The 27,769-nt window shown below is 48.9% G+C and overlaps 2 protein-coding genes and 1 long non-coding RNA gene across 5 annotated transcripts in view; 1 reads left to right on the plus strand and 2 right to left on the minus strand.

The window, feature by feature from the left end:
• The window catches only part of sptan1 (spectrin alpha, non-erythrocytic 1), a 162,225-nt gene extending 152,368 nt beyond the window's left edge, over positions 1-9,857 (plus strand). For all 3 annotated transcript variants that reach the window (XM_079525073.1, XM_079525074.1, XM_079525075.1), the window contains 2 exons: positions 1,081-1,228; positions 9,620-9,857. In XM_079525073.1, coding sequence (XP_079381199.1) covers positions 1,081-1,228; positions 9,620-9,745 — 274 coding nt within the window. In that variant the 3' untranslated portion in view covers positions 9,746-9,857. The remainder of the gene's footprint in view (positions 1-1,080; positions 1,229-9,619) is intronic.
• A 1,888-nt stretch (positions 9,858-11,745) lies between these two features.
• Positions 11,746-19,480, minus strand: LOC306939566. The gene is made up of 3 exons (XR_013791883.1): positions 19,373-19,480; positions 15,417-15,545; positions 11,746-12,362 (listed from the first exon to the last, which is right to left on the minus strand). It is a non-coding gene; the product is annotated as an uncharacterized lncRNA (long non-coding RNA).
• Positions 19,481-20,069: 589 nt separating this feature from the next.
• On the minus strand, positions 20,070-24,504 carry LOC306940277 (receptor-interacting serine/threonine-protein kinase 3-like; the record flags this gene model as incomplete). The annotated part of the gene is made up of 4 exons (XM_079525299.1): positions 20,070-20,213; positions 22,161-22,310; positions 24,028-24,214; positions 24,356-24,504. The coding sequence occupies 4 exons, from the start codon at positions 24,502-24,504 to the stop codon at positions 20,070-20,072; spliced, it is 630 nt and encodes a 209-aa protein (XP_079381425.1).
• Between the last annotated feature and the right edge of the window lie 3,265 nt (positions 24,505-27,769).

Raw genomic sequence — 27,769 nt, forward strand, 5'->3', positions numbered from 1 at the left:
CAGTAACAGTGTTAAATAGCTCTATATTGTGACAGTAATCATTGCTATAGAGTGTGTTCAGTAACAGTGTTAAATAGCTCTATATTATGACAGTAATCATTGCTATAGAGTGTGTTCAGTAACAGTGTTAAATAGCTCTATATTGTGACAGTAATCATTGCTATAGAGTGTGTTCAGTAACAGTGTTAAATAGCTCTATATTGTGACAGTAATCATTGCTATAGAGTGTGTTCAGTAACAGTGTTAAATAGCTCTATATTGTGACAGTAATCATTGCTATAGAGTGTGTTCAGTAACAGTGTTAAATAGCTCTATATTGTGACAGTAATCATTGCTATAGAGTGTGTTCAGTAACAGTGTTAAATAGCTCTATATTATGACAGTAATCATTGCTATAGAGTGTGTTCAGTAACAGTGTTAAATAGCTCTATATTGTGACAGTAATCATTGCTATAGAGTGTGTTCAGTAACAGTGTTAAATAGCTCTATATTATGACAGTAATCATTGCTATAGAGTGTGTTCAGTAACAGTGTTAAATAGCTCTATATTGTGACCGTAATCATTGCTATAGAGTGTGTTCAGTAACAGTGTTAAATAGCTCTATATTGTGACAGTAATCATTGCTATAGTGTGTGTTCAGTAACAGTGTTAAATAGCTCTATAGTGTGACAGTAATCATTGCTATAGAGTGTGTTCAGTAACAGTGTTAAATAGCTCTATATTGTGACAGTAATCATTGCTATAGAGTGTGTTCAGTAACAGTGTTAAATAGCTCTATATTGTGACAGTAATCATTGCTATAGAGTGTGTTCAGTAACAGTGTTAAATAGCTCTATAGTGTGACAGTAATCATTGCTATAGAGTGTGTTCAGTAACAGTGTTAAATAGCTCTATATTGTGACAGTAATCATTGCTATAGAGTGTGTTCAGTAACAGTGTTAAATAGCTCTATATTGTGACAGTAATCATTGCTATAGAGTGTGTTCAGTAACAGTGTTAAATAGCTCTATATTGGGACAGTAATCATTGCTGTTCAGTTGTTTATGAACTCCTGGTATTGGTCTTGTTAACCCCTCCAGGGATGGGAACGTGTCGCTCCAGGAGTACATGGCCTTTATGATCAGTCGTGAGACGGAGAACGTGAAGTCCAGCGAGGAGATCGAGAGCGCCTTCCGCGCTCTGAGCACGGAGAACAAGCCCTACGTCACCAAGGAAGAACTCTACCAGGTTAGTAGTAGTAGCAGCAGCCCATTTAGGCCTGACCTCGAATCTTCCAAATCCTCCAGTTTTCTGAAATAAATATTTTCACGTTTTTTACGTCTACAAGCTCATAGCGCGCCACTCGGTGGCGCGCTATGAGCTTGTAGATCTACTATGTTTCAACAGCTAAATTATAACATAATGTTTAAAACACCAAAAGGGGTTCCCGCCCCAAAATGGGTTAGTATTATTAATAGTGATGCACCGAATATTCGGCCGCAGAAAATATTCGGCAGAAAATGGCTAAAAATACATTTTTGGCCATTTTCGGTTTCGGCCCGAATAGGCCGATAATAAATCACCGAATAGTGAATGCAATTAATGCATTCAAAAGAGCTGAATAAATGTTTTATGTAGCCATAATAGTGGTTATTATTTAAGTTAAGTTTTGCCATAACCATTTATTTTGTCATAAATCAGGTAGCTTTAAGGTACGGACAGCAATGGTAGGAAAAAATATATATAATATTAATCATATTCAGGTATTCGGTTTTCGGCCAAGAATTTCCCCCATTTAGACCTGAGGACGATTCAATCTACAATGTCTTCTAAATCCTGACAGTTTTCTGAAATACCTCATGTTTCCATGTGTCAGTGGTTCTCCATGTGTCAGTGGTGCTCCATGTGGTTCTCCATGTGTCAGTGGTGCTCCATGTGTCAGTGGTGCTCCATGTGGTGCTCCATGTGGTGCTCCATGTGGTGCTCCATGTGGTGCTCCATGTGTCAGTGGTGCTCCATGTGGTGCTCCATGTGGTGCTCCATGTGTCAGTGGTGCTCCATGTGGTGCTCCATGTGGTGCTCCATGTGGTGCTCCATGTGGTGCTCCATGTGGTGCTCCATGTGTCAGTGGTGCTCCATGTGTCAGTGGTGCTCCATGTGGTGCTCCATGTGGTGCTCCATGTGGTGCTCCATGTGGTGCTCCATGTGGTGCTCCATGTGTCAGTGGTGCTCCATGTGGTGCTCCATGTGGTGCTCCATGTGGTGCTCCATGTGGTTCTCCATGTGTCAGTGGTGCTCCATGTGGTGCTCCATGTGTCAGTGGTGCTCCATGTGGTGCTCCATGTGTCAGTGGTGCTCCATGTGGTGCTCCATGTGGTGCTCCATGTGGTGCTCCATGTGGTGCTCCATGTGTCAGTGGTGCTCCATGTGGTGCTCCATGTGGTGCTCCATGTGTCAGTGGTGCTCCATGTGGTGCTCCATGTGGTGCTCCATGTGGTGCTCCATGTGTCAGTGGTGCTCCATGTGGTGCTCCATGTGTCAGTGGTGCTCCATGTGGTGCTCCATGTGTCAGTGGTTCTCCATGTGTCAGTGGTGCTCCATGTGGTGCTCCATGTGTCAGTGGTTCTCCATGTGTCAGTGGTGCTCCATGTGGTGCTCCATGTGGTGCTACATGTGTCAGTGGTGCTCCATGTGGTTCTCCATGTGTCAGTGGTGCTCCATGTGGTGCTCCATGTGTCAGTGGTTCTCCATGTGTCAGTGGTGCTCCATGTGGTGCTCCATGTGTCAGTGGTGCTCCATGTGTCAGTGGTGCTCCATGTGGTGCTCCATGTGTCAGTGGTGCTCCATGTGGTGCTCCATGTGTCAGTGGTTCTCCATGTGTCAGTGGTGCTCCATGTGGTTCTCCATGTGTCAGTGGTGCTCCATGTGGTGCTCCATGTGTCAGTGGTGCTCCATGTGGTGCTCCATGTGTCAGTGGTGCTCCATGTGTCAGTGGTTCTCCATGTGTCAGTGGTGCTCCATGTGGTTCTCCATGTGTCAGTGGTGCTCCATGTGTCAGTGGTGCTCCATGTGGTGCTCCATGTGTCAGTGGTGCTCCATGTGGTGCTCCATGTGGTGCTCCATGTGTCAGTGGTGCTCCATGTGGTGCTCCATGTGGTGCTCCATGTGTCAGTGGTGCTCCATGTGGTGCTCCATGTGGTGCTCCATGTGTCAGTGGTGCTCCATGTGGTGCTCCATGTGTCAGTGGTGCTCCATGTGGTTCTCCATGTGTCAGTGGTGCTCCATGTGGTGCTCCATGTGGTGCTCCATGTGTCAGTGGTGCTCCATGTGGTGCTCCATGTGTCAGTGGTGCTCCATGTGGTGCTCCATGTGGTGCTCCATGTGGTGCTCCATGTGGTGCTCCATGTGGTGCTCCATGTGGTGCTCCATGTGTCAGTGGTGCTCCATGTGGTGCTCCATGTGTCAGTGGTTCTCCATGTGTCAGTGGTGCTCCATGTGGTGCTCCATGTGGTGCTCCATGTGGTGCTCCATGTGGTGCTCCATGTGTCAGTGGTTCTCCATGTGTCAGTGGTGCTCCATGTGGTGCTCCATGTGGTGCTCCATGTGGTGCTCCATGTGTCAGTGGTGCTCCATGTGGTGCTCCATGTGGTGCTCCATGTGGTTCTCCATGTGTCAGTGGTGCTCCATGTGGTGCTCCATGTGTCAGTGGTGCTCCATGTGGTGCTCCATGTGTCAGTGGTGCTCCATGTGGTGCTCCATGTGGTGCTCCATGTGGTGCTCCATGTGTCAGTGGTGCTCCATGTGGTGCTCCATGTGGTGCTCCATGTGGTGCTCCATGTGTCAGTGGTGCTCCATGTGGTGCTCCATGTGGTGCTCCATGTGGTGCTCCATGTGGTGCTCCATGTGGTGCTCCATGTGTCAGTGGTGCTCCATGTGGTGCTCCATGTGGTGCTCCATGTGTCAGTGGTTCTCCATGTGTCAGTGGTGCTCCATGTGGTGCTCCATGTGGTGCTCCATGTGTCAGTGGTTCTCCATGTGGTGCTCCATGTGTCAGTGGTGCTCCATGTGGTGCTCCATGTGTCAGTGGTGCTCCATGTGGTGCTCCATGTGTCAGTGGTGCTCCATGTGGTGCTCCATGTGTCAGTGGTTCTCCATGTGTCAGTGGTGCTCCATGTGGTGCTCCATGTGGTGCTCCATGTGGTGCTCCATGTGTCAGTGGTGCTCCATGTGTCAGTGGTGCTCCATGTGGTGCTCCATGTGGTGCTCCATGTGGTGCTCCATGTGTCAGTGGTTCTCCATGTGTCAGTGGTGCTCCATGTGGTGCTCCATGTGTCAGTGGTGCTCCATGTGGTGCTCCATGTGGTGCTCCATGTGTCAGTGGTTCTCCATGTGTCAGTGGTGCTCCATGTGGTGCTCCATGTGTCAGTGGTGCTCCATGTGGTGCTCCATGTGTCAGTGGTGCTCCATGTGGTGCTCCATGTGTCAGTGGTGCTCCATGTGGTGCTCCATGTGTCAGTGGTGCTCCATGTGGTGCTCCATGTGTCAGTGGTGCTCCATGTGTCAGTGGTGCTCCATGTGTCAGTGGTGCTCCATGTGGTGCTCCATGTGGTGCTCCATGTGTCAGTGGTGCTCCATGTGGTGCTCCATGTGTCAGTGGTGCTCCATGTGGTGCTCCATGTGTCAGTGGTGCTCCATGTGTCAGTGGTGCTCCATGTGGTGCTCCATGTGTCAGTGGTGCTCCATGTGGTGCTCCATGTGTCAGTGGTGCTCCATGTGGTGCTCCATGTGGTGCTCCATGTGGTGCTCCATGTGTCAGTGGTGCTCCATGTGGTGCTCCATGTGTCAGTGGTGCTCCATGTGGTGCTCCATGTGTCAGTGGTGCTCCATGTGGTGCTCCATGTGGTGCTCCATGTGGTGCTCCATGTGTCAGTGGTGCTCCATGTGGTGCTCCATGTGGTGCTCCATGTGGTGCTCCATGTGGTGCTCCATGTGTCAGTGGTGCTCCATGTGGTGCTCCATGTGGTGCTCCATGTGGTGCTCCATGTGTCAGTGGTGCTCCATGTGGTGCTCCATGTGTCAGTGGTGCTCCATGTGGTGCTCCATGTGTCAGTGGTGCTCCATGTGGTGCTCCATGTGTCAGTGGTGCTCCATGTGTCAGTGGTGCTCCATGTGTCAGTGGTGCTCCATGTGGTGCTCCATGTGGTGCTCCATGTGTCAGTGGTGCTCCATGTGGTGCTCCATGTGTCAGTGGTGCTCCATGTGGTGCTCCATGTGTCAGTGGTGCTCCATGTGGTGCTCCATGTGGTTCTCCATGTGTCAGTGGTGCTCCATGTGGTGCTCCATGTGGTGCTCCATGTGTCAGTGGTGCTCCATGTGGTGCTCCATGTGGTGCTCCATGTGTCAGTGGTGCTCCATGTGTCAGTGGTTCTCCATGTGTCAGTGGTTCTCCATGTGTCAGTGGTGCTCCATGTGTCAGTGGTGCTCCATGTGGTGCTCCATGTGTCAGTGGTGCTCCATGTGGTGCTCCATGTGGTGCTCCATGTGGTGCTCCATGTGGTGCTCCATGTGTCAGTGGTGCTCCATGTGGTGCTCCATGTGTCAGTGGTGCTCCATGTGGTGCTCCATGTGTCAGTGGTGCTCCATGTGTCAGTGGTGCTCCATGTGGTGCTCCATGTGGTGCTCCATGTGGTGCTCCATGTGTCAGTGGTGCTCCATGTGGTGCTCCATGTGGTGCTCCATGTGTCAGTGGTGCTCCATGTGGTGCTCCATGTGGTGCTCCATGTGTCAGTGGTGCTCCATGTGTCAGTGGTGCTCCATGTGGTGCTCCATGTGTCAGTGGTGCTCCATGTGGTGCTCCATGTGGTGCTCCATGTGGTGCTCCATGTGGTGCTCCATGTGTCAGTGGTGCTCCATGTGGTGCTCCATGTGTCAGTGGTGCTCCATGTGGTGCTCCATGTGTCAGTGGTGCTCCATGTGTCAGTGGTGCTCCATGTGGTGCTCCATGTGTCAGTGGTGCTCCATGTGGTTCTCCATGTGTCAGTGGTGCTCCATGTGTCAGTGGTGCTCCATGTGGTGCTCCATGTGTCAGTGGTGCTCCATGTGTCAGTGGTGCTCCATGTGGTGCTCCATGTGGTGCTCCATGTGTCAGTGGTGCTCCATGTGGTGCTCCATGTGTCAGTGGTGCTCCATGTGGTGCTCCATGTGTCAGTGGTGCTCCATGTGGTGCTCCATGTGGTTCTCCATGTGTCAGTGGTGCTCCATGTGGTGCTCCATGTGGTGCTCCATGTGTCAGTGGTGCTCCATGTGGTGCTCCATGTGGTGCTCCATGTGTCAGTGGTGCTCCATGTGTCAGTGGTTCTCCATGTGTCAGTGGTTCTCCATGTGTCAGTGGTGCTCCATGTGTCAGTGGTGCTCCATGTGGTGCTCCATGTGTCAGTGGTGCTCCATGTGGTGCTCCATGTGGTGCTCCATGTGGTGCTCCATGTGGTGCTCCATGTGTCAGTGGTGCTCCATGTGGTGCTCCATGTGTCAGTGGTGCTCCATGTGGTGCTCCATGTGTCAGTGGTGCTCCATGTGGTGCTCCATGTGGTGCTCCATGTGGTGCTCCATGTGTCAGTGGTGCTCCATGTGGTGCTCCATGTGGTGCTCCATGTGGTGCTCCATGTGTCAGTGGTGCTCCATGTGGTGCTCCATGTGGTGCTCCATGTGTCAGTGGTGCTCCATGTGGTGCTCCATGTGGTGCTCCATGTGTCAGTGGTGCTCCATGTGTCAGTGGTGCTCCATGTGGTGCTCCATGTGTCAGTGGTGCTCCATGTGGTGCTCCATGTGGTGCTCCATGTGGTGCTCCATGTGTCAGTGGTGCTCCATGTGTCAGTGGTGCTCCATGTGGTGCTCCATGTGTCAGTGGTGCTCCATGTGGTGCTCCATGTGGTGCTCCATGTGGTGCTCCATGTGTCAGTGGTTCTCCATGTGTCAGTGGTGCTCCATGTGGTTCTCCATGTGTCAGTGGTGCTCCATGTGGTGCTCCATGTGGTGCTCCATGTGGTGCTCCATGTGTCAGTGGTGCTCCATGTGGTGCTCCATGTGTCAGTGGTGCTCCATGTGTCAGTGGTGCTCCATGTGTCAGTGGTGCTCCATGTGTCAGTGGTTCTCCATGTGTCAGTGGTTCTCCATGTGTCAGTGGTGCTCCATGTGGTGCTCCATGTGGTGCTCCATGTGGTGCTCCATGTGTCAGTGGTGCTCCATGTGGTGCTCCATGTGTCAGTGGTGCTCCATGTGTCAGTGGTGCTCCATGTGTCAGTGGTGCTCCATGTGTCAGTGGTTCTCCATGTGTCAGTGGTTCTCCATGTGTCAGTGGTGCTCCATGTGGTGCTCCATGTGTCAGTGGTGCTCCATGTGGTGCTCCATGTGTCAGTGGTGCTCCATGTGGTGCTCCATGTGTCAGTGGTGCTCCATGTGGTGCTCCATGTGGTGCTCCATGTGTCAGTGGTGCTCCATGTGGTGCTCCATGTGTCAGTGGTGCTCCATGTGGTGCTCCATGTGTCAGTGGTGCTCCATGTGTCAGTGGTGCTCCATGTGGTGCTCCATGTGGTGCTCCATGTGGTGCTCCATGTGTCAGTGGTGCTCCATGTGGTGCTCCATGTGGTGCTCCATGTGGTGCTCCATGTGGTGCTCCATGTGTCAGTGGTGCTCCATGTGGTGCTCCATGTGGTGCTCCATGTGGTGCTCCATGTGTCAGTGGTTCTCCATGTGTCAGTGGTGCTCCATGTGGTGCTCCATGTGTCAGTGGTGCTCCATGTGGTGCTCCATGTGTCAGTGGTGCTCCATGTGGTGCTCCATGTGTCAGTGGTTCTCCATGTGTCAGTGGTGCTCCATGTGGTGCTCCATGTGGTGCTCCATGTGGTGCTCCATGTGGTGCTCCATGTGGTGCTCCATGTGGTGCTCCATGTGTCAGTGGTGCTCCATGTGGTGCTCCATGTGTCAGTGGTGCTCCATGTGGTGCTCCATGTGTCAGTGGTGCTCCATGTGGTGCTCCATGTGTCAGTGGTGCTCCATGTGGTGCTCCATGTGTCAGTGGTGCTCCATGTGGTGCTCCATGTGGTGCTCCATGTGGTGCTCCATGTGGTGCTCCATGTGGTGCTCCATGTGGTGCTCCATGTGGTGCTCCATGTGTCAGTGGTTCTCCATGTGTCAGTGGTGCTCCATGTGGTGCTCCATGTGGTGCTCCATGTGGTGCTCCATGTGGTGCTCCATGTGGTGCTCCATGTGGTGCTCCATGTGTCAGTGGTGCTCCATGTGGTGCTCCATGTGTCAGTGGTGCTCCATGTGGTGCTCCATGTGGTGCTCCATGTGGTGCTCCATGTGGTGCTCCATGTGGTTCTCCATGTGTCAGTGGTGCTCCATGTGGTGCTCCATGTGTCAGTGGTGCTCCATGTGGTGCTCCATGTGTCAGTGGTTCTCCATGTGTCAGTGGTGCTCCATGTGGTGCTCCATGTGGTGCTCCATGTGGTGCTCCATGTGGTGCTCCATGTGGTGCTCCATGTGGTGCTCCATGTGTCAGTGGTTCTCCATGTGTCAGTGGTGCTCCATGTGGTGCTCCATGTGGTGCTCCATGTGGTGCTCCATGTGGTGCTCCATGTGGTGCTCCATGTGTCAGTGGTGCTCCATGTGGTGCTCCATGTGTCAGTGGTGCTCCATGTGGTTCTCCATGTGTCAGTGGTGCTCCATGTGGTGCTCCATGTGGTGCTCCATGTGGTGCTCCATGTGGTGCTCCATGTGTCAGTGGTGCTCCATGTGGTGCTCCATGTGTCAGTGGTTCTCCATGTGGTGCTCCATGTGGTGCTCCATGTGGTGCTCCATGTGTCAGTGGTGCTCCATGTGGTGCTCCATGTGTCAGTGGTTCTCCATGTGTCAGTGGTGCTCCATGTGTCAGTGGTGCTCAACCATTTTCATGTCAAGGACCCCCAGAAATCACATGTAATCGGCCGCCGACCCCCATCTGAAAATATGTTGTTCGAAATATGTTTCGACTGCCCCCCTCCTCCTCATACAACAAAAATGTTGTGTCAAACCATGTGACTCCCATTGGAAATGAATTGCGAACTTGCATCAGTCAACAAGTCTCATGCATCGGCTGTTGTGCACGTGTGAGTGAAGCCTAAGGCCTGACTCACACCTTCACAACAGATTGATGTACAGTCGAAACACAGCCGAAAGCCGTACAACACAAATGTTGTGTCAAACCATGTGACTTCCATTGGAAATGCATTGGGGCAAGATGTAAACAAACCCTTTCATACATCTAGCATGCATCAATGTTGTATGCTAGATGTGAAGGTGTGAGTCAGGCCTAAGTGTGAGTGAGGCCTAAGGAGCTGGCAGACTATTATAATAATACTAATGTTAACCCTTTCAGAACCTGTCCAAGGAGCAGGCAGACTATTATAATAATAATAATGTTAACCCTTTCAGAACCTGTCCAAGGAGCAGGCAGACTATTATAATAATAATAATGTTAACCCTTTCAGAACCTGTCCAAGGAGCAGGCAGACTATTATAATAATAATAATGTTAACCCTTTCAGAACCTGTCCAAGGAGCAGGCAGACTATTATAATAATAATAATGTTAACCCTTTCAGAACCTGTCCAAGGAGCAGGCAGACTACTGCATCTCCCACATGAAGCCCTACTTGGACGCTAAAGGACGAGAGATGCCGTCGGCCTTCGACTTTGTGGAATTCACACGCTCGCTGTTCGTCAACTGAGGAGGCGTTCGCTGCACCTGCCAGGGACCCCCCTGCCAGGGACCCCCTGCCAGAGACCCCCCTGCCAGGGACCCCCTGCCAGAGACCCCCCTGCCAGGGACCAACCACCATGCTTTTATTAGACTCACACACGCACCCACGCACGCGCATAACGCACACGCACTCACACACACACACACAGACGTAACATACACGCGCACACACACACACATAAGTACATAACGTACACACACACACACACACCGTGCACAGCTGAAACATGCATGTCTGTAAAGCCACCACTATAATCTGTTACCTTCTACTTCTCTCTAATTAGCATAAAGATTATTCTAATAATTATTCTAATAATAATAATAGTGGACGTGTGTGAAATAAACTGATTGTTTTAGCTGTTTAGCTCATGCTTTTTTTGGCAGGATTTAAGAACACAATATTCCATACGTCTTATCTTAACGGCAGGATTTAAGAACACAATATTCCATACGTCTTATCTTAACGGTAGGATTTAAGAACACAATATTCCATACGTCTTATCTTAACGGCAGAGTGCTTGAATAAATCCTACATGTTACAACTGGAAACCGCATGGACTCTTCATTGTGTCAGCGTTTATTATTGGAGTTCCTCGAGGCACGCCCCTCCCACTGGGAGGAGACCCCCGGGGCCCCTCCCACTGGGCCCGTCCCACTGGGAGGAGACACCCCGAGGCCCGTCCCACTGGGAGGAGACCCCCGGGGCCCCTCCCACTGGGAGGAGACCCCCGGGGCCCCTCCCACTGGGATGAGACCCCCCGAGGCCCGTCCCACTGGGAGGAGACCCCCCGGGGCCCGTCCCACTCGGAGGAGACCCCCCCGGGGCCCGTCCCACTGGGAGGAGACCCCCGAGGCAGACCAAGGACCAGATGGAGGGAACACATCGACTCACTGGTCTTGGAACGTCTCGGGGACCCACCAGGAGGAAGTCACTAATGTTGCTCTGGAGAAGGGGGAAGTCTGGTGGAGCTGTTGCCCCCGCGACCTGACTACGGATAAGCGGTTGAAGATGGATGGATGGATTTATTGTCTGTCATTTAACACAGTGGTTCAAGGACCCCTAAATCGACATGTATTAGCCCGTGGACCCCCATAAGAGAAGGTTTTTATTACGGCTCTAGCAGTGATTCTCAACCATTTTAATTTCAAGGACCCCCAGTTTGACATGCATTTATCTACGGACTCCCATTTAATGGCATTTCTATCTCAAGGGACCCCCAATTTATATTCAATGTTAATTTAACTCAGACCCATAAGTGTCCATTTGGTTCCATCTGTACACTCTCAGAGTTACAGACCCATAAGGGTCCATTTGGTTCCATGTGTACACTCTCAGAGTTACAGACCCATAAGGGTCCATTTGGTTCCATTTGTACACTCTCAGAGTTACAGACCCATAAGGGTCCATTTGGTTCCATTTGTACACTCTCAGAGCTACAGACCCATAAGGGTCCATTTGGTTCCATGTGTACACTCTCAGAGTTACAGACCCATAAGGGTCCATTTGGTTCCATGTGTACACTCTCAGAGTTACAGACCCATAAGGGTCCATTTGGTTCCATTTGTACACTCTCAGAGTTGTACCTCCAACTGTATATACTTTATGTTTACACAATACTGTACCTCCAACTGTATATACTTTATGTAAATTAGCTTTATGAATGTGTGTGTTTAATAGGCTAATAATAATTAGTCGTTATCTCCATGATAAATCAATTCATACTAAACCTTAAATAAAATATTTATGTTTCAACATTAAACACAGAAAAAAACGGCAAACGAGGCTGTTCTGATATTTTATTTTATTCTTGTATTTATTATGCTTTTTGAATCTCATCCCTGAGTGACACCAATACATTACAATACAAACTTAATCTAATGTTTTTTTAAAACATCAGGATTTAGCATTTTCACCAAATCTAAACTAAACCTGCCAAAACCCACTTTAAATACAAAGGAAATTAAACATTTTCCTAGACAGCTCCAAGTACAGAGCCCTGGAGAACCCCGCTCAGCCGTTAGTATAGAGGTTCAACATGTTCACCAGATCTCACAGACCTCTGCTGTAGCATTAACAACACGTATCCCTGCATACAGGGGGCGTGTGAAGGTCGTCCTCACTGTGTGAAGGAGACTCATTGTGTTTCCACACACATCATAGAAACACACAACACCTGCTGGGGGATCTACATACACCCCCACCCTGTGGCTCCCCCCTGTGGAGGGAACAGGTCCTGACACTTCAGTCGGAATGCTGTTGTGAACGAACACGTAGCGTTTAATACTATCAGAGTACCGTAACACCCATGACTGAGGAGTGCGTCCAAAGCATGATAGACCCCAATCCTTTCTGTTGACGTCATCCTGACAGACTGCTATAGCAACCTCCTCTCCACTCCATTCCACTTCATAGTAACGGAGGTCAGATATACATTCTTTACTCAACACATTACGGTAACGGGTGAATCTTAGAGGATGGTCTGCATACCGTTGGTCTACAGCTGTCCGAGTCACCTTCCTGTTGTTCTCTGACAGGAGGAGGGATCTGAACGCTGTGTTTGGATCCAACGACAGAGGAGAGGAATCTGTTGGAGGAAACCCAAGAGGAGAATTAGCAAGAGAGACCACTTTGCTTTACTTCCTGTATCTGCGTGAGGTGGGCGGTAACATTATTAGGAGACAGGAAGAATGTTGGAGTCTATTCATTTCCAATGGGAGAGTGAACGTGAACACAGCTTCTGAACCATTCCTTAACTCCATGGTCACTGAACTAAATACTGGACCAAATCATCACAAGGCACACAATATTTACAAGATATTCATAGTAAAATGGCTTCTTTTAGCGAGACAAATCAGGAGAAAATCGACTTTGTTAATGACATTTCTTTATCCCAGCAACAAACTCTCGCGAGATTTGAGAGGAGTCCGGAAGCCTCTCTCTGTCCATCTGCAATTTCACGGACAACACATAGGGGGCTCTGACCCCATATTTAAGATGATAATATGTGAATATTATAATGTGAAATGAATGGACATATTTAAAACGATTAGAAATGATCCTTATGTGCCCAAATTAGAGCTGGCATACTTGGTCTGCATATTGAGACAGGCAGATATGTAGGCACGGTTGAGGAGGATAGATTATGTAGTCTGTGTGATCTAAAGGAAATTGTTATTGTCCATTCTACAACTCTATTAGGGAGAGACTTTTTAATGAGATAGATACAAATCATGAATTTATATGGTTGGAGGACTTCGAGAAACTAAAACGACTATTTCAAAAGTACACCTTGTCAGTTGTTTTCAATGTACTTTGTTAAATGACTTGTCAGTGTTGTTGTCTTCTTCTTCTATCAGGTTTCATGGCGGTCGGCAAACCTAAATGGTGCATTACCGCCACCTACTAGACTGAGTGTGGAAACAGTGTTGTTGTCAGGGGGGGAGGGTGGAGGTCGGGGAGAAGCAAACCACGCCTACTATATTTAGGAGACCATTTGTAGGCTTTGTGTACCATTTCGCCTCTAGTGGTTCCAATGAAGGTGGCCCATCTTCATACATAAACCATCTTTGAGGAAACACAGTAAAACACACGTGATGAAATGGACTGACACGCGCGCGCACGTTTCAACGTCACAACAAACTTTGTGCGTGCGCGCGCGTGTGTGTGTGAGAGAGAAGACTGACACGCACGCGCACGTTTCAACGTCACAACAAACGTTGTGCGTGTTTGTGCGTGCGTGTGTGTGTGTGTGAGAGAGAAGACTGACAAGCGCGCGCACGTTTCCACGTCAGAACAGAAGTTGTAAACACTGCTCAGTCTGTTGTCTCAGTGCGCGTGCGTGTAGCTATAGCAGCCGGTTGTGTATATTGTATATGTCTCTGTCTGTCTGTCTGTCTGTCTGTCTGTCTGTCTGTCTGTCTCTCTATATCTCTATCTCTCTCTCTCTCTCTGTCTGTCTGTCTGTCTGTCTGTCTGTCTGTCTGTCTGTCTGTCTGTCTGTCTGTCTGTCTCTCTCTCTCTCTCTCTGTCTCTCTCTGTCTGTCTGTCTGTCTGTCTGTCAGACAGACAGACTGTCAGTCTGTCTGTCTGTCTGTCTGTCTGTCTGTCTCTCTCTGTCTGTCTCTCTCTCTCTGTATCTCTCTCTCTCTGTCTCTCTCTCTGTCTCTCTCTCTCTCTGTCTCTCTCTCTCTGTCTGTCTCTGTCTCTCTCTCTCTCTCTCTCTGTCTCTATCTCTCTCTCTGTCTCTCTCTCTCCCTCTCTGTCTGTCTGTCTCTCTCTCTCTCTGTCTCTCCCTGTCTCTCTCTCCCTCTCTGGCTTTATTGGCATGGGAAAACATACGTTTACATTGCCAAAGCAAAAGTGGTGGAACAATACAGTGTCACACAAGAGAAATAGCCTTTGAGCCAGTGGCTTGTTGTGGTCCTTTCACTTTCACATATAGGCTATAGATAGGCTACTTTATCATTCTGAAGCTCTATTAATTCAGCGAAAATGTGTCTTCAACAAACGGCAATGCTTTTTAGTTTAATGTGTGTGCGTGTGTGCGTGCATGTGTGTGTTGCGCATGGGTCAGCCGCAGCACTAGTGGATTGGGGGGAGGGGGGGGGGGTGCATAGTATCAGGTTTCAAGCAGTGTTTTCTGTGCCATATGTGAAGGAGGCGGACTTATGGAAAGGAAAAAAACATGTACACTGCACCTGATGTACACTTGCTCTATATGCGCTCTCGGAGAGCCCAGTCTGCACCTGATGTACACTCGCTCTATGCGCTCTCGGAGAGCCCAGTCTGCACCTGATGTACACTCGCTCTATGCGCTCTCGGAGAGCCCAGTCTGCACCTGATGTACACTTGCTCTATGCGCTCTCGGAGAGCCCAGTCTGCACCTGATGTACACTTGCTCTATGCGCTCTCGGAGAGCCCAGTCTGCACCTGATGTACACTTGCTCTATGCGCTCTCGGAGAGCCCACTCTGCACCTGATGTACACTTGCTCTATGCGCTCTCGGAGAGCCCACTCTGCACCTGATGTACACTTGCTCTATGCGCTCTCGGAGAGCCCACTCTGCACCTGATGTACACTTGCTCTATGCGCTCTCGGAGAGCCCAGTCTGCACCTGATGTACACTCGCTCTATGCGCTCTCGGAGAGCCCACTTGGCTCCTCCACTCGACTCCACTCGCCTCCTCGATGGAGCACATTAACAATTGGAACGTTAACCATTTCCGGGTCAAGCTGGAATGACCCCGAGTGACCGAGTGGGAGTGAGCGAGACTTTGAAGAGTGGAATTCTCATACATCCCGATCCCGACTGACTGTGTTCATTCATGTCTATATTTTGGACATGTCACGGGCTTACTAATATGTTCTACCTACCTCGGAGCTCCGACGGTGTGTTTTACCGTTGTCAACTTGATGTATAATTAACTTGGCTGAATAGTTGGGAAAATAACCCAGATAAATGGAGGAGTGGCATTATATCCTGACATTTTCATACCTAGTGAATTCTCCAGATGAGTATTAATAATTAGTCTTGCAAGATGCTGTTTAGATAATTTTCCACAAATACATAGCATATAAAATGAAACAACAAATATATAAATATATTCCACTGTAGAAGCAGTGTGTCAACATGGACTCACGTTTTAAAAAGGCCTTTCTGTCGGTGCTCCCTGGAGCAGGAACAGGAGGAGGAGGATTCAGGAGGTCACAGGCAGCAGAGATTCCCTCCTCGTGTCTTGAAAAAACACCACGTGTCACTTCAACGCATTCTGAAATGAAAAAACACCACGTGTCACTTCAACGCATTCTGAAATGAAAAAACACCACGTGTCACTTCAACGCATTCTGAAATGAAAAAACACAATTCTTTTTTTTAAAGATATTATTGGGAGCTTTTTGCCTTTATTGATAGGTAGTTGTTTGACAGGAAAGGGGGACAGAGATGGGGGAAGACACGCAGCAAAGGTCGTCTGGCTCGGGACTCGAACCCGCGACACGCTCATTACCAGCCTAGGGTGCCTGGACCGCTCGGCTGGCCCAGGCCAAGTCCTCACGTATTCAAGAGTCCAGGCGAGGCGACTCATGACTCTCTGTGACAAACGGCAGATGATATTAGAAACTATGACATAGCCTGTCGACCAATCAGAAGAGGGGGCGGGGGCTAATTGAAGTTTGACGCTAAGCCACGGTCACGCCATTTTACGAAAATTCACACTTTTGATAACTTTTCATCGTTAAGGACTTTTGTGTACACTGAGCGAGTTTTATTTACAACTGAACATCCTGCTAGGAGGAACTTGTGTGACCCGTGAAAATGGCATAAATTGCACCAAAATGATAGCCGGGTGGAACCACTCCCCCTGCTGGACAACATTTGCATTCTGCCAGAAGGGAGAGTGGTGTCTCTCGGGCAGAGACGATGTACTCCGGACCAATTGTGTCCGGAGCGATATGCGTCTCAGCGGCTGTATGCGGCCGCTAGAGGAGCGATATGCGTCTCAGCGGCTGTATGCGGCCGCTAGAGGAGCGATATGCGTCTCAGCGGCTGTATGCGGCCGCTAGAGGAGCGATATGCGTCTCAGCGGCTGTATGCGGCCGCTAGAGGAGCGATATGCGTCTCAGCGGCTGTATGCGGCCGCTAGAGGAGCGATATGCGTCTCAGCGGCTGTATGCGGCCGCTAGAGGCGGGATCAACGCCAGACTTATGACGGGCGGCGGTGGCTCAGGGGTAGAGTGGCTGGATGGTAACCGCAAGGTCGCCAGTTCGAACCCGGGCTCACCCAGAGTTAGTGTCGAAGTGTCCTTGAGCAAGACTCTAGTCTGAACCCCTGATTGGTCCTGATGTGCAGGTTGGTGCCTTGCATGGTTTCCGCCGCCATCGGTGTGTGAATGTGTGTGTGAATGGGTGAATGTAATGCACAATCTATGTAAAGGTGTGTGAATGTGTGTGTGAATGGGTGAATGTAATGCACAATCTATGTAACGGTGTGTGAATGTGTGTGTGAATGGGTGAATGTAATGCACAATCTATGTAAAGGTGTGTGGATGTGTGTGTGTGAATGGGTGAATATAATGCACAATCTATGTAAAGGTGTGTGAATGTGTGTGTGAATGGGTGAATGTAATGCACAATCTATGTAAAGGTGTGTGAATGTGTGTGTGAATGGGTGAATGTAATGCACAATCTATGTAACGGTGTGTGAATGTGTGTGTGAATGGGTGAATGTAATGCACAATCTATGTAAAGGTGTGTGAATGTGTGTGTGAATGGGTGAATGTAATGCACAATCTATGTAAAGGTGTGTGGATGTGTGTGTGAATGGGTGAATGTAATGCACAATCTATGTAAAGGTGTGTGAATGTGTGTGTGAATGGGTGAATGTAATGCACAATCTATGTAAAGGTGTGTGAATGTGTGTGTGTGAATGGGTGAATGTAATGCACAATCTATGTAAAGGTGTATGAATGTGTGTGTGAATGGGTGAATGTAATGCACAATCTATGTAAAGGTGTGTGAATGTGTGTGTGAATGGGTGAATGTAATGCACAATCTATGTAAAGGTGTGTGAATGTGTGTGTGAATGGGTGAATGTTATGCACAATATATGTAAAGGTGTGTGAATGTGTGTGTGAATGGGTGAATGTAATGCACAATCTATGTGAATGTGTGTGTGAATGGGTGAATGTAATGCACAATCTATGTAAAGGTGTGTGAATGTGTGTGTGAATGGGTGAATGTAATGTACAATCTATGTAAAGGTGTGTGAATGTGTGTGTGAATGGGTGAATGTAATGCACAATCTATGTAAAGGTGTATGAATGTGTGTGTGAATGGGTGAATGTAATGCACAATTTATGTAAAGGTGTGTGAATGTGTGTGTGAATGGGTGAATGTAATGACTACAACTCTAATGTAAACACAACCTAACAGGACTACAACTCTAATGTAAACACAACCTAACAGGACTACAACTCTAATGTAAACACAACCTAACAGGACTACAACTCTAATGTAAACACAACCTAACAGGACTACAACTCTAATGTAAACACAACCTAACAGGACTACAACTCTAATGTAAACACAACCTAACAGGACTACAACTCTAATGTAAACACAACCTAACAGGACTACAACTCTAATGTAAACACAACCTAACAGGACTACAACTCTAATGTAAACACAACCTAACAGGACTACAACTCTAATGTAAACACAACCTAACAGGACTACAACTCTAATGTAAACACAACCTAACAGGACTACAACTCTAATGTAAACACAACCTAACAGGACTACAACTCTAAATTATTATGGAGATATCAGATTGTTGTCCCGCTGCTTCCGGGTTTATCGTTTCTGCTTGAGAGAGACCAGATGGAGGTAGGAGGAGGGAACCGGTGAACTCAGACCAGATGGAGGTAGGAGGAGGGAACCGGTGAACTCAGACCAGATGGAGGTAGGAGGAGGGAACCGGTGAACTCAGACCAGATGGAGGTAGGAGGAGGGAACCGGTGAACTCAGACCAGATGGAGGTAGGAGGAGGGAACCGGTGAACTCAGACCAGATGGAGGTAGGAGGAGGGAACCGGTGAACTCAGACCAGATGGAGGTAGGAGGAGGGAACCGGTGAACTCAGACCAGATGGAGGTAGGAGGAGGGAACCGGTGAACTCAGACCAGATGGAGGTAGGAGGAGGGAACCGGTGAACTCAGACCAGATGGAGGTAGGAGGAGGGAACCGGTGAACTCAGACCAGATGGAGGTAGGAGGAGGGAACCGGTGAACTCAGACCAGATGGAGGTAGGAGGAGGGAACCGGTGAACTCAGACCAGATGGAGGTAGGAGGAGGGAACCGGTGAACTCAGACCAGATGGAGGTAGGAGGAGGGAACCGGTGAACTCAGACCAGATGGAGGTAGGAGGAGGGAACCGGTGAACTCAGACCAGATGGAGGTAGGAGGAGGGAACCGGTGAACTCAGACCAGATGGAGGTAGGAGGAGGGAACCGGTGAACTCAGACCAGATGGAGGTAGGAGGAGGGAACCGGTGAACTCAGACCAGATGGAGGTAGGAGGAGGGAACCGGTGAACTCAGACCAGATGGAGGTAGGAGGAGGGAACCGGTGAACTCAATACTGCCTCCATCTGGCGGAGTCAGGTTAACACAATGACAATATATTCAAAATGTCTGACTTCCTGTTCGGTTTTGGTCATGACACCAAGATACTTTTTTGTACGTGTGGACATAATACAGGTGTGTACCGATCTTCATACATGTAGGTGAACCGTATTGTGGGGCTTCAAGCACAAACTTGTGTAGGGGGGGGCACTATTGAGCCATCAGGCCACACCCCTTTTGTGAGACGATTGAAATACGAAGTTCTTCGCCTCTTATGATGTGTGTGCAAAAAGCTGCGCAACTTTTAGAGTACGTTTAGCGCCTCAAAAACAAAAACGCTTTTCATTAGTGCAAAGAATAATCTTTTGTGATTTCAATAGAGCTTCTCACTGTTGCAGTGACAAAGGTAGATATACCTCCAAACGAAGGTCTCTTGTTGGGCTCAGAGTCCCAGCATCTCTGTATGAATAGATTTACCTGCAAACGAAGGTCTCTTGTTGGGATCAGAGTCCCAGCATCTCTGCATGAGCTCCACCAGCTCGTCTAATCCAGCTGCTTTCTGGACATCGATTTTAAAAAGATCTGGTCTCCCCCCCCTTGGAATGTGGAACAGCAACATGGTACGACTCACCCCTACATAAAATACAAGAAATGTTACATTGTGTGTGTGTGTGTGTGTGTGTATGTGTGCGTGCGTGCGTGCGTGCGTGCGTGCGTGCGTGCGTGCGTGCGTGCGAATAGTTTACCTGGTGGATAGGGACTCTCTCCAGTGAGAATGGTCCAGAGAAGTATACCGTAGCTAATAAAAAGACGGGATACATCCAAGCATTAGAAAGAGGTTTTCACACTAAAAAAACGTGTGTCACTTAATTGTATTTATGACTGATGTAGTAGCAACAGAATTCCTTCTAGAGTTCACCTGTAAACATCATAGTGAACATGGTGGTATGTCTCTAGATATAGTTAATCACCTGTAAACATCATAGTGAACTTGGTGGTATGTCTCTAGATATAGTTAGTCACCTGTAAACATCATAGTGAACATGGTGGTATGTCTCTAGATATAGTTAATCACCTGTAAACATATAGTGAACATGGTGGTATGTCTCTAGATATAGTTAATCACCTGTAAACATCATAGTGAACATGGTGGTATGTCTCTAGATATAGTTAGTCACCTGTAAACATCGTAGGAGCGAACACGGCGGTATGAATCTCCAAAAGCCTCAGGGGGTGTGTAGGAGAGAGTGCCTCCTTTGTTTGTATGGTTGGTCAACCTGACACTGTTGGTCACCGTAGACAGGCCAAAATCTGCTATCTGTTGACAGAAAGAGGAGGGTTTATGATTTTGTTTAAGCAGGACATGCAGTGACGAGAACTGTTCATTTCAAGAGCAAATTTGGATTTAGTTTTAGCCAGTCCTTTGAATACAGTTTAATTTCGTTTTTGTCAGATTTTAAGGTGGCCTTACACTAGCCGATAATCGGGCATTTTTGACGCTCGGGGGGTGCCCGACAGCTCAAAGCGCGATCGGGATCGATTGAAAAAAGATCGGCTAGTGTAAGGCCACCTTTAGTCACTTGAAAAGTTTGTTTTAGTCTAGTTTTAGTCAACTAAATCTAAAGTTGACCTAGCCGACTAAAATGTATTTAAGCGAGCCTTGACGGCGTCGTAATGGAACACATTGTGAGCTTGCAGATCTGCTATATTTCAGAGTGCAACACCCGAGTGCAACCAAGCATAAAATAACATGTATTTTAGTTCTACTGGATCTCTTCTCCACTAGTCCCTCCCTGACATTTAGTTCTACTGGATCTCTTCTCCACTAGTCCCTCCCTGACATTTAGTTCTACTGGATCTCTTCTCCACTAGTCCCTCCCTGACATTTAGTTCTACTGGATCTCTTCTCCACTAGTCCCTCCCTGACATTTAGTTCTACTGGATCTCTTCTCCACTAGTCCCTCCCTGACATTTAGTTCTACTGGATCTCTTCTCCACTAGTCCCTCCCTGACATTTAGTTCTACTGGATCTCTTCTCCACTAGTCCCTCCCTAACATTTAGTTCTACTGGATCTCTTCTCCACTAGTCCCTCCCTGACATTTAGTTCTACTGGATCTCTTCTCCACTAGTCCCTCCCTGACATTTAGTTCTACTGGATCTCTTCTCCACTAGTCCCTCCCTGACATTTAGTTCTACTGGATCTCTTCTCCACTAGTCCCTCCCTGACATTTAGTTCTACTGGATCTCTTCTCCACTAGTCCCTCCCTGACATTTAGTTCTACTGGATCTCTTCTCCTCCCTAACATTTAGTTCTACTGGATCTCTTCTCCTCCCTAACATTTAGTTCTACTGGATCTCTTCTCCACTAGTCCCTCCCTGACATTTAGTTCTACTGGATCTCTTCTCCACTAGTCCCTCCCTAACATTTAGTTCTACTGGATCTCTTCTCCACTAGTCCCTCCCTGACATTTAGTTCTACTGGATCTCTTCTCCTCCCTAACATTTAGTTCTACTGGATCTCTTCTCCTCCCTAACATTTAGTTCTACTGGATCTCTTCTCCACTAGTCCCTCCCTGACATTTAGTTCTACTGGATCTCTTCTCCACTAGTCCCTCCCTAACATTTAGTTCTACTGGATCTCTTCTCCACTAGTCCCTCCCTGACATTTAGTTCTACTGGATCTCTTCTCCACTAGTCCCTCCCTAACATTTAGTTCTACTGGATCTCTTCTCCACTAGTCCCTCCCTAACATTTAGTTCTACTGGATCTCTTCTCCACTAGTCCCTCCCTAACATTTAGTTCTACTGGATCTCTTCTCCACTAGTCCCTCCCTGACATATTGGTCTACTCTAGTTTATATTCGTTGACAAAATTTTCAGTATATTTAGTAGTCATCGTATCTTAGTTTTTATTTAGTTTTGGTGTTAGTCGACGATAATCAGTCACGCTGCTTGAGATGTGAATCAAACCCTAGTGGTCATGTTGTCATGGCATTAATTAACTGATACTGTATAGTAAATATATATGTATACATTTACTGATACTGTAGTAAACATAAATGTATACAACTTATGGATACATATATGTATATTGTATACATTGGCATTGAGCTCTAACCTGACTCCGCCAGACCAGTGTACTCTCTGCTGCCCCATCTGGCGGAGTCAGGTTAATTGAGCTCGGCATCCAGCAGGACATCGGCTGGTTTCAGGTCATTAACTGATAGATAGATATAGATATGTATAATTATTATATATTGTGTACCTTGGCATTGAAGTCGGCATCCAGCAGGATATTGGCTGGTTTCAGGTCCATGTGCACAAGGTCCTTCTTACAGTGGAGGAAGTCCATGGCTAGCGCCACCTGGTGGGCTAGACGGAACGCCAGGGGCCAGGGTGGAGGTTTAGACTGGGTCTGTAGAAAGGTTAAGAATAGTTTGGGATTTAGTGTTAGCTTTAGTTCTTTATTATCATCCCCCCCCCCCCCCAGCAGCAGGATTCATAAAGGTCAGAGTAAGTAGGCCTGGCGTGTACTAGGGCAGTGGTTCCCAAACTGTTCTGGCCATGCACCCCCTGTTACCTCCTGACCTAGCTGACGCACCCCCTGTTACCTCCTGACCTAGCTGACGCACCCCCTGTTACCTCCTGACCTAGCTGACGCACCCCCTGTTACCTCCTGACCTAGCTGACGCACCCCCTGTTACCTCCTGACCTAGCTGACGCACCCCCTGTTACCTCCTGACCTAGCTGACGCACCCCCTGTTACCTCCTGACCTAGCTGACGCACCCCCTGTTACCTCCTGACCTAGCTGACGCACCCCCTGTTACCTCCTGACCTAGCTGACGCACCCCCTGTTACCTCCTGACCTAGCTGACGCACCCCCTGTTACCTCCTGACCTAGCTGACGCACCCCCTGTTACCTCCTGACCTAGCTGACGCACCCCCTGTTACCTCCTGACCTAGCTGACGCACCCCCTGTTACCTCCTGACCTAGCTGACGCACCCCCTGTTACCTCCTGACCTAGCTGACGCACCCCCTGTTACCTCCTGACCTAGCTGACGCACCCCCTGTTACCTCCTGACCTAGCTGACGCACCCCCTGTTACCTCCTGACCTAGCTGACGCACCCCCTGTTACCTCCTGACCTAGCTGACGCACCCCCTGTTACCTCCTGACCTAGCTGACGCACCCCCACATGGAAATAAAAATTGCATAAGCTATATAGAGACATATATTTCCTATATGCACATCATATGAACCTGAATATGCAGCATAGGCTATATTATACATATAGGCCTACTTGCCACAATATTGGCATAATATGTTAATATATTTTAAATAAAACCATAGACCTATGTCTTCTATATTGTGTTCTGAAGGTGGGGCTGCTGTACTGCCACTAGTGTTAATGTTATATTTTGTATTGTGTTCTCGGGCCGCTGTGCTGTTGCTGCACTGCTGCTGGGCTGCTGCTGCTGCTGCTGCTGCTGCTGCTGCTGCTGCTGCTGCTGCTGCTGCTGCTGCTGCTGCTGCTGCTGCTGCTGCTGGGCTGCTGGGCTGCTGCTGCTGCTGCTGCTGCTGCTGCTGCTGCTGCTGCTGCTGCTGCTGCTGCTGCTGCTGCTGCTGCTGCTGCTGCTGCTGCTGCTGCTGCGCTGCTGCGTTGTGTGCCAATGATGCCCCCTCTCCTGTTGTGTTCTCCTTTCTGGTCTGTGCGACGCACATTTGCGTGTGTGCCTGCACTGTTTAGTATTTACTATTACAGTTTTATGTTTTGATAATCAGCGCCATATAGATGATACATACTGTACACTTTGCCATATATTGGAGAGGCCACTGTGTGTGCAGTGCTCTGTTTGACAGGCTCCGTATTTGAGCGCGCGCACCTCCACCCGCCCCTGTTAAGGTGGGTACCCCCCCCCCCCCTAAAAACTCAATAAAAGATATTTGTTTTAAAGGAAAAAACTAAAACTAAGGGCATTGTGTGTATAATTTCAGTTAGTTTTGTAAACACACTTTCAGTTAGTTAACGTCTTTGTATTTTCATTCTAGTTTTGATTTAGTTCAGCTGACGAAGATGCGTTTTCAGTTTCAGTTGTGGTTATTTAGTTAGTTTCAGTTGAATTATAAAGACCTTGGTGAGCAGAAAGGACTCCAGGCAGCCTCCCTCCATCAGCTCCATCACTATACCCTGCATCTCTTTGTTGCCCATCATGGGGGGCCGGCCGCGGTACATCCCATAGACCCTGGGAACAAACTGCTGGTCTGCAGCTTCCATGTGACCTGCCTCGCGACACAGGGCAGCATACAACGTACCAGAGCTGCAGTACAGGGTCAGTTTAGGAGGGGAAAGACAGCAGTTAGAACCCAAAATGTGAAACTGACTAAGATCATGAATAAAATAATAGTGTGGATGAAGATAATTGTCAATTATAGATACATTATGTAGCTCATTGTCATACCTGTCATCATGATTTAGCAGCTTAATGGCCACTCCAATGCCCAGGAGCTTGTGTGTGGCCTTAAAGACCCACCCAAAGCCCCCTGCGCCCAGTAGTTCCCAGTTCTCCAGACTGTCGTCGCCAATTGTCCCTCTGCCACTCTCTGCCATCTCTCACCGAGGAAGATTCAAATCTAGAGGGAGACAAAGTACAAGACAATGTATAAGACAAGTGTCCAAACTATATCATTCTATCATTCAAATACAGTATATTTATAGTACTTATAGCAGACTAAGTTCCTTTTGACACATTTAAAGTTATGACAGCCATGAATATTCATGCTTAGCATAACCTCCATATTGTCTACATGTGCTCCAGCCCTGCAGCTGGCCAGACGCAGCCTGCGCAAATTATGGAATACTTTTTTTGTTGTGTTTTGGGTCAATGTATTAATTCATGTTAAGTAGCCATGTAATAATAATAATAATAATAATAATAATAATATAATAATAATAATAATAATGTAATAAGAGGGATAATATCTGGCTAGGTGGTGGATATAATTCACCTTCAGGGAGTTTAACCACCTCAGCTTCGCCTCGGTGGTTAAACTCCCTGTCGGTGAATTATCTCCTGACTACGACCACCTATAGCCAGATATTATCCCTTACTTATTGGATTGTGTTTCCATGTGTTTCAAATTTAACTTATTAAGATTATTTAATCTTGTTTCAAATACTTTAGTGTGTATTTTCCTATTAGAGTTGAGTTCTTACCTGTGCGATGGCGCTCGATCCTCTCTCTCTCTCTCTCTCTCTCTCTCTCTCTCTCTCTCTCTCTCTCTCTCTCTCTCTCTCTCTCCCTAGAAATAGGCGTGGGTGGAGAGACAGAGACAGAGACAGAGAGAGAGGTGTAACAGGTCCGACTAGTAACTCTAACCTGGCGTGGCTGAAACTAATCACTGTATCTGCCTCTGGGGCCACGCACGCATGCACGCACGCACGCACGCACGCACGCACGCACGCACGCACGCACGCACGCACGCACGCACGCACACACACACACACACACACACACACACACACACACACACACACACACACACCCCCACAGTACAGGAATCTGGTGCTGCTGGTTTCTTAATTGTGATCCGGTGATAATAATAATAATAATAATAACAATTAAAGTGGTGTTCACAGCAGGTTGTTTCAATGGTAAGAAACTATGGCCCGTATACAAACTAGTGCCGGTGCACCCGGCAGGGAACACTTCCCATAGTTCATCCGGAGCGTGAACACGCGCCACTGCTTTTCGTGAACCTGTCTGTGTTTACAACATTTTGTCAACGGGGGGCAGCAGAGAGCCATAGTCTAGCCTACTCCAGCCTAGAAAGGACTTTCTATGGGGTCCAACACTTAAGTGTGGTTCGGGGACCCCCTGGGATCCTTGATAGGTTTCGATGTGGTCCAACACTGGTTATCAAAGTGTGGTTCGGGGACCCCCATGGGGTCCTTGATGGGTCTCGATGGGGTCCAACGCTGGTTATCAAAGTGTGGTTCGGGGACCCCCATGGGGTCCTTGATGGGTCTCGATGGGGTCCAACGCTGGTTATCAAAGTGTGGTTCGGGGACCCCCATGGGGTCCTTGATGGGTCTCGATGGGGTCCAACGCTGGTTATCAAAGTGTGGTTCGGGGACCCCCAGGGGTCCTTGATGGGTCTCGATGGGGTCCAACACTGGTTATCAAAGTGTGGTTCGGTTACCCCATGGGGTCCTTGATGGGTCTCGATGGGGTCCAACGCTGGTTATCAAAGTGTGGTTCGGGGACCCCATGGGGTCCTTGATGGGTCTCGGTGGGGTCCAACGCTGGTTATCAAAGTGTGGTTCGGGGACCCCATGGGGTCCTTGATGGGTCTCGATGGGGTCCAACGCTGGTTATCAAAGTGTGGTACGGGGACCCCCTGGGGTCCTTGATGGGTCTCGATGGGGTCCAACGCTGGTTATCAAAGTGTGGTTCGGGGACCCCATGGGGTCCTTGATGGGTCTCGGTGGGGTCCAACGCTGGTTATCAAAGTGTGGTTCGGGGACCCCCTGGGGTCCTTGATGGGTCTCGATGGGGTCCTTCACTGGTTATCAAAGTGTGGTTTGGGGACCCCATGGGGTCCTTGATGGGTCTCGATGGGGTCCAACACTGGTTATCAAAGTGTGGTTCGGGGACCACATGGGGTCCTTGATGGGTCTCGATGAGGTCCAACACTGGTTATCAAAGTGTGGTTCGGGGACCCCATGGGGTCCTTGATGGGTCTCGATGAGGTCCAACACTGGTTATCAAAGTGTGGTTCGGGGACCCCATGGGGTCCTTGATGGGTCTCGATGGGGTGCAACGCTGGTTATCAAAGTGTGGTACGGGGACCCCCTGGGGTCCTTGATGGGTCTCGATGGGGTCCAACGCTGGTTATCAAAGTGTGGTTCGGGGACCCCATGGGGTCCTTGATGGGTCTCGATGGGGTCCAACGCTGGTTATCAAAGTGTGATTCGGGGACCCCCTGGGGTCCTTGATGGGTCTCGATGGGGTCCTTCACTGGTTATCAAAGTGTGGTTCAGGGACCCCCTGGGGTCCTTGATGGGTCTCGATGGGGTCCAACACTGGTTATCAAAGTGTGGTTCGGGGACCCCATGGGGTCCTTGATGGGTCTCGATGGGGTCCAACGCTGGTTATCAAAGTGTGGTTCGGGGACCCCATGGGGTCCTTGATGGGTCTCGATGGGGTCCAACACTGGTTAGCAAAGTGTGGTTCGGGGACCCCATGGGGTCCTTGATGGGTCTCGATGGGGTCCAACACTGGTTAGCAAAGTGTGGTTCGGGGACCCCATGGGGTCCTTGATGGGTCTCGATGAGGTCCAACACTGGTTATCAAAGTGTGGTTCGGGGACCCCATGGGGTCCTTGATGGGTCTCGATGGGGTCCAACACTGGTTATCAAAGTGTGGTTCGGGGACACCATGGGGTCCTTGATAGGTCTCGATGAGGTCCAACACTGGTTATCAAAGTGTGGTTCGGGGACCCCATGGGGTCCTTGATGGGTCTCGATGGGGTCCTTCACTGGTTATCAAAGTGTGGTTCGGGGACCCCTTGGGGTCCTTGATAGGTTTCGATGAGGTCCAACACTGGTTATCAAAGTGTGGTTCGGGGACCCCTTGGGGTCCTTGATAGGTTTCGATGAGGTCCAACACTGGTTATCAAAGTGTGGTTCGGGGACCCCATGGGTCCTTGATAGGTCTCGATGAGGTCCAACACTGGTTATCAAAGTGTGGTTCGGGGACCCCATGGGGTCCTTGATGGGTCTCGATGGGGTCCTTCACTGGTTATAAAAGTGTGGTTCGGGGACCCCTTGGGGTCCTTGATAGGTTTCGATGAGGTCCAACACTGGTTATCAA

The sequence above is a fragment of the Electrona antarctica genome (assembly GCF_951216825.1).
Source record: "Electrona antarctica genome assembly, chromosome: 16".
Classification (NCBI taxonomy): Eukaryota; Metazoa; Chordata; class Actinopteri; order Myctophiformes; family Myctophidae; genus Electrona; species Electrona antarctica.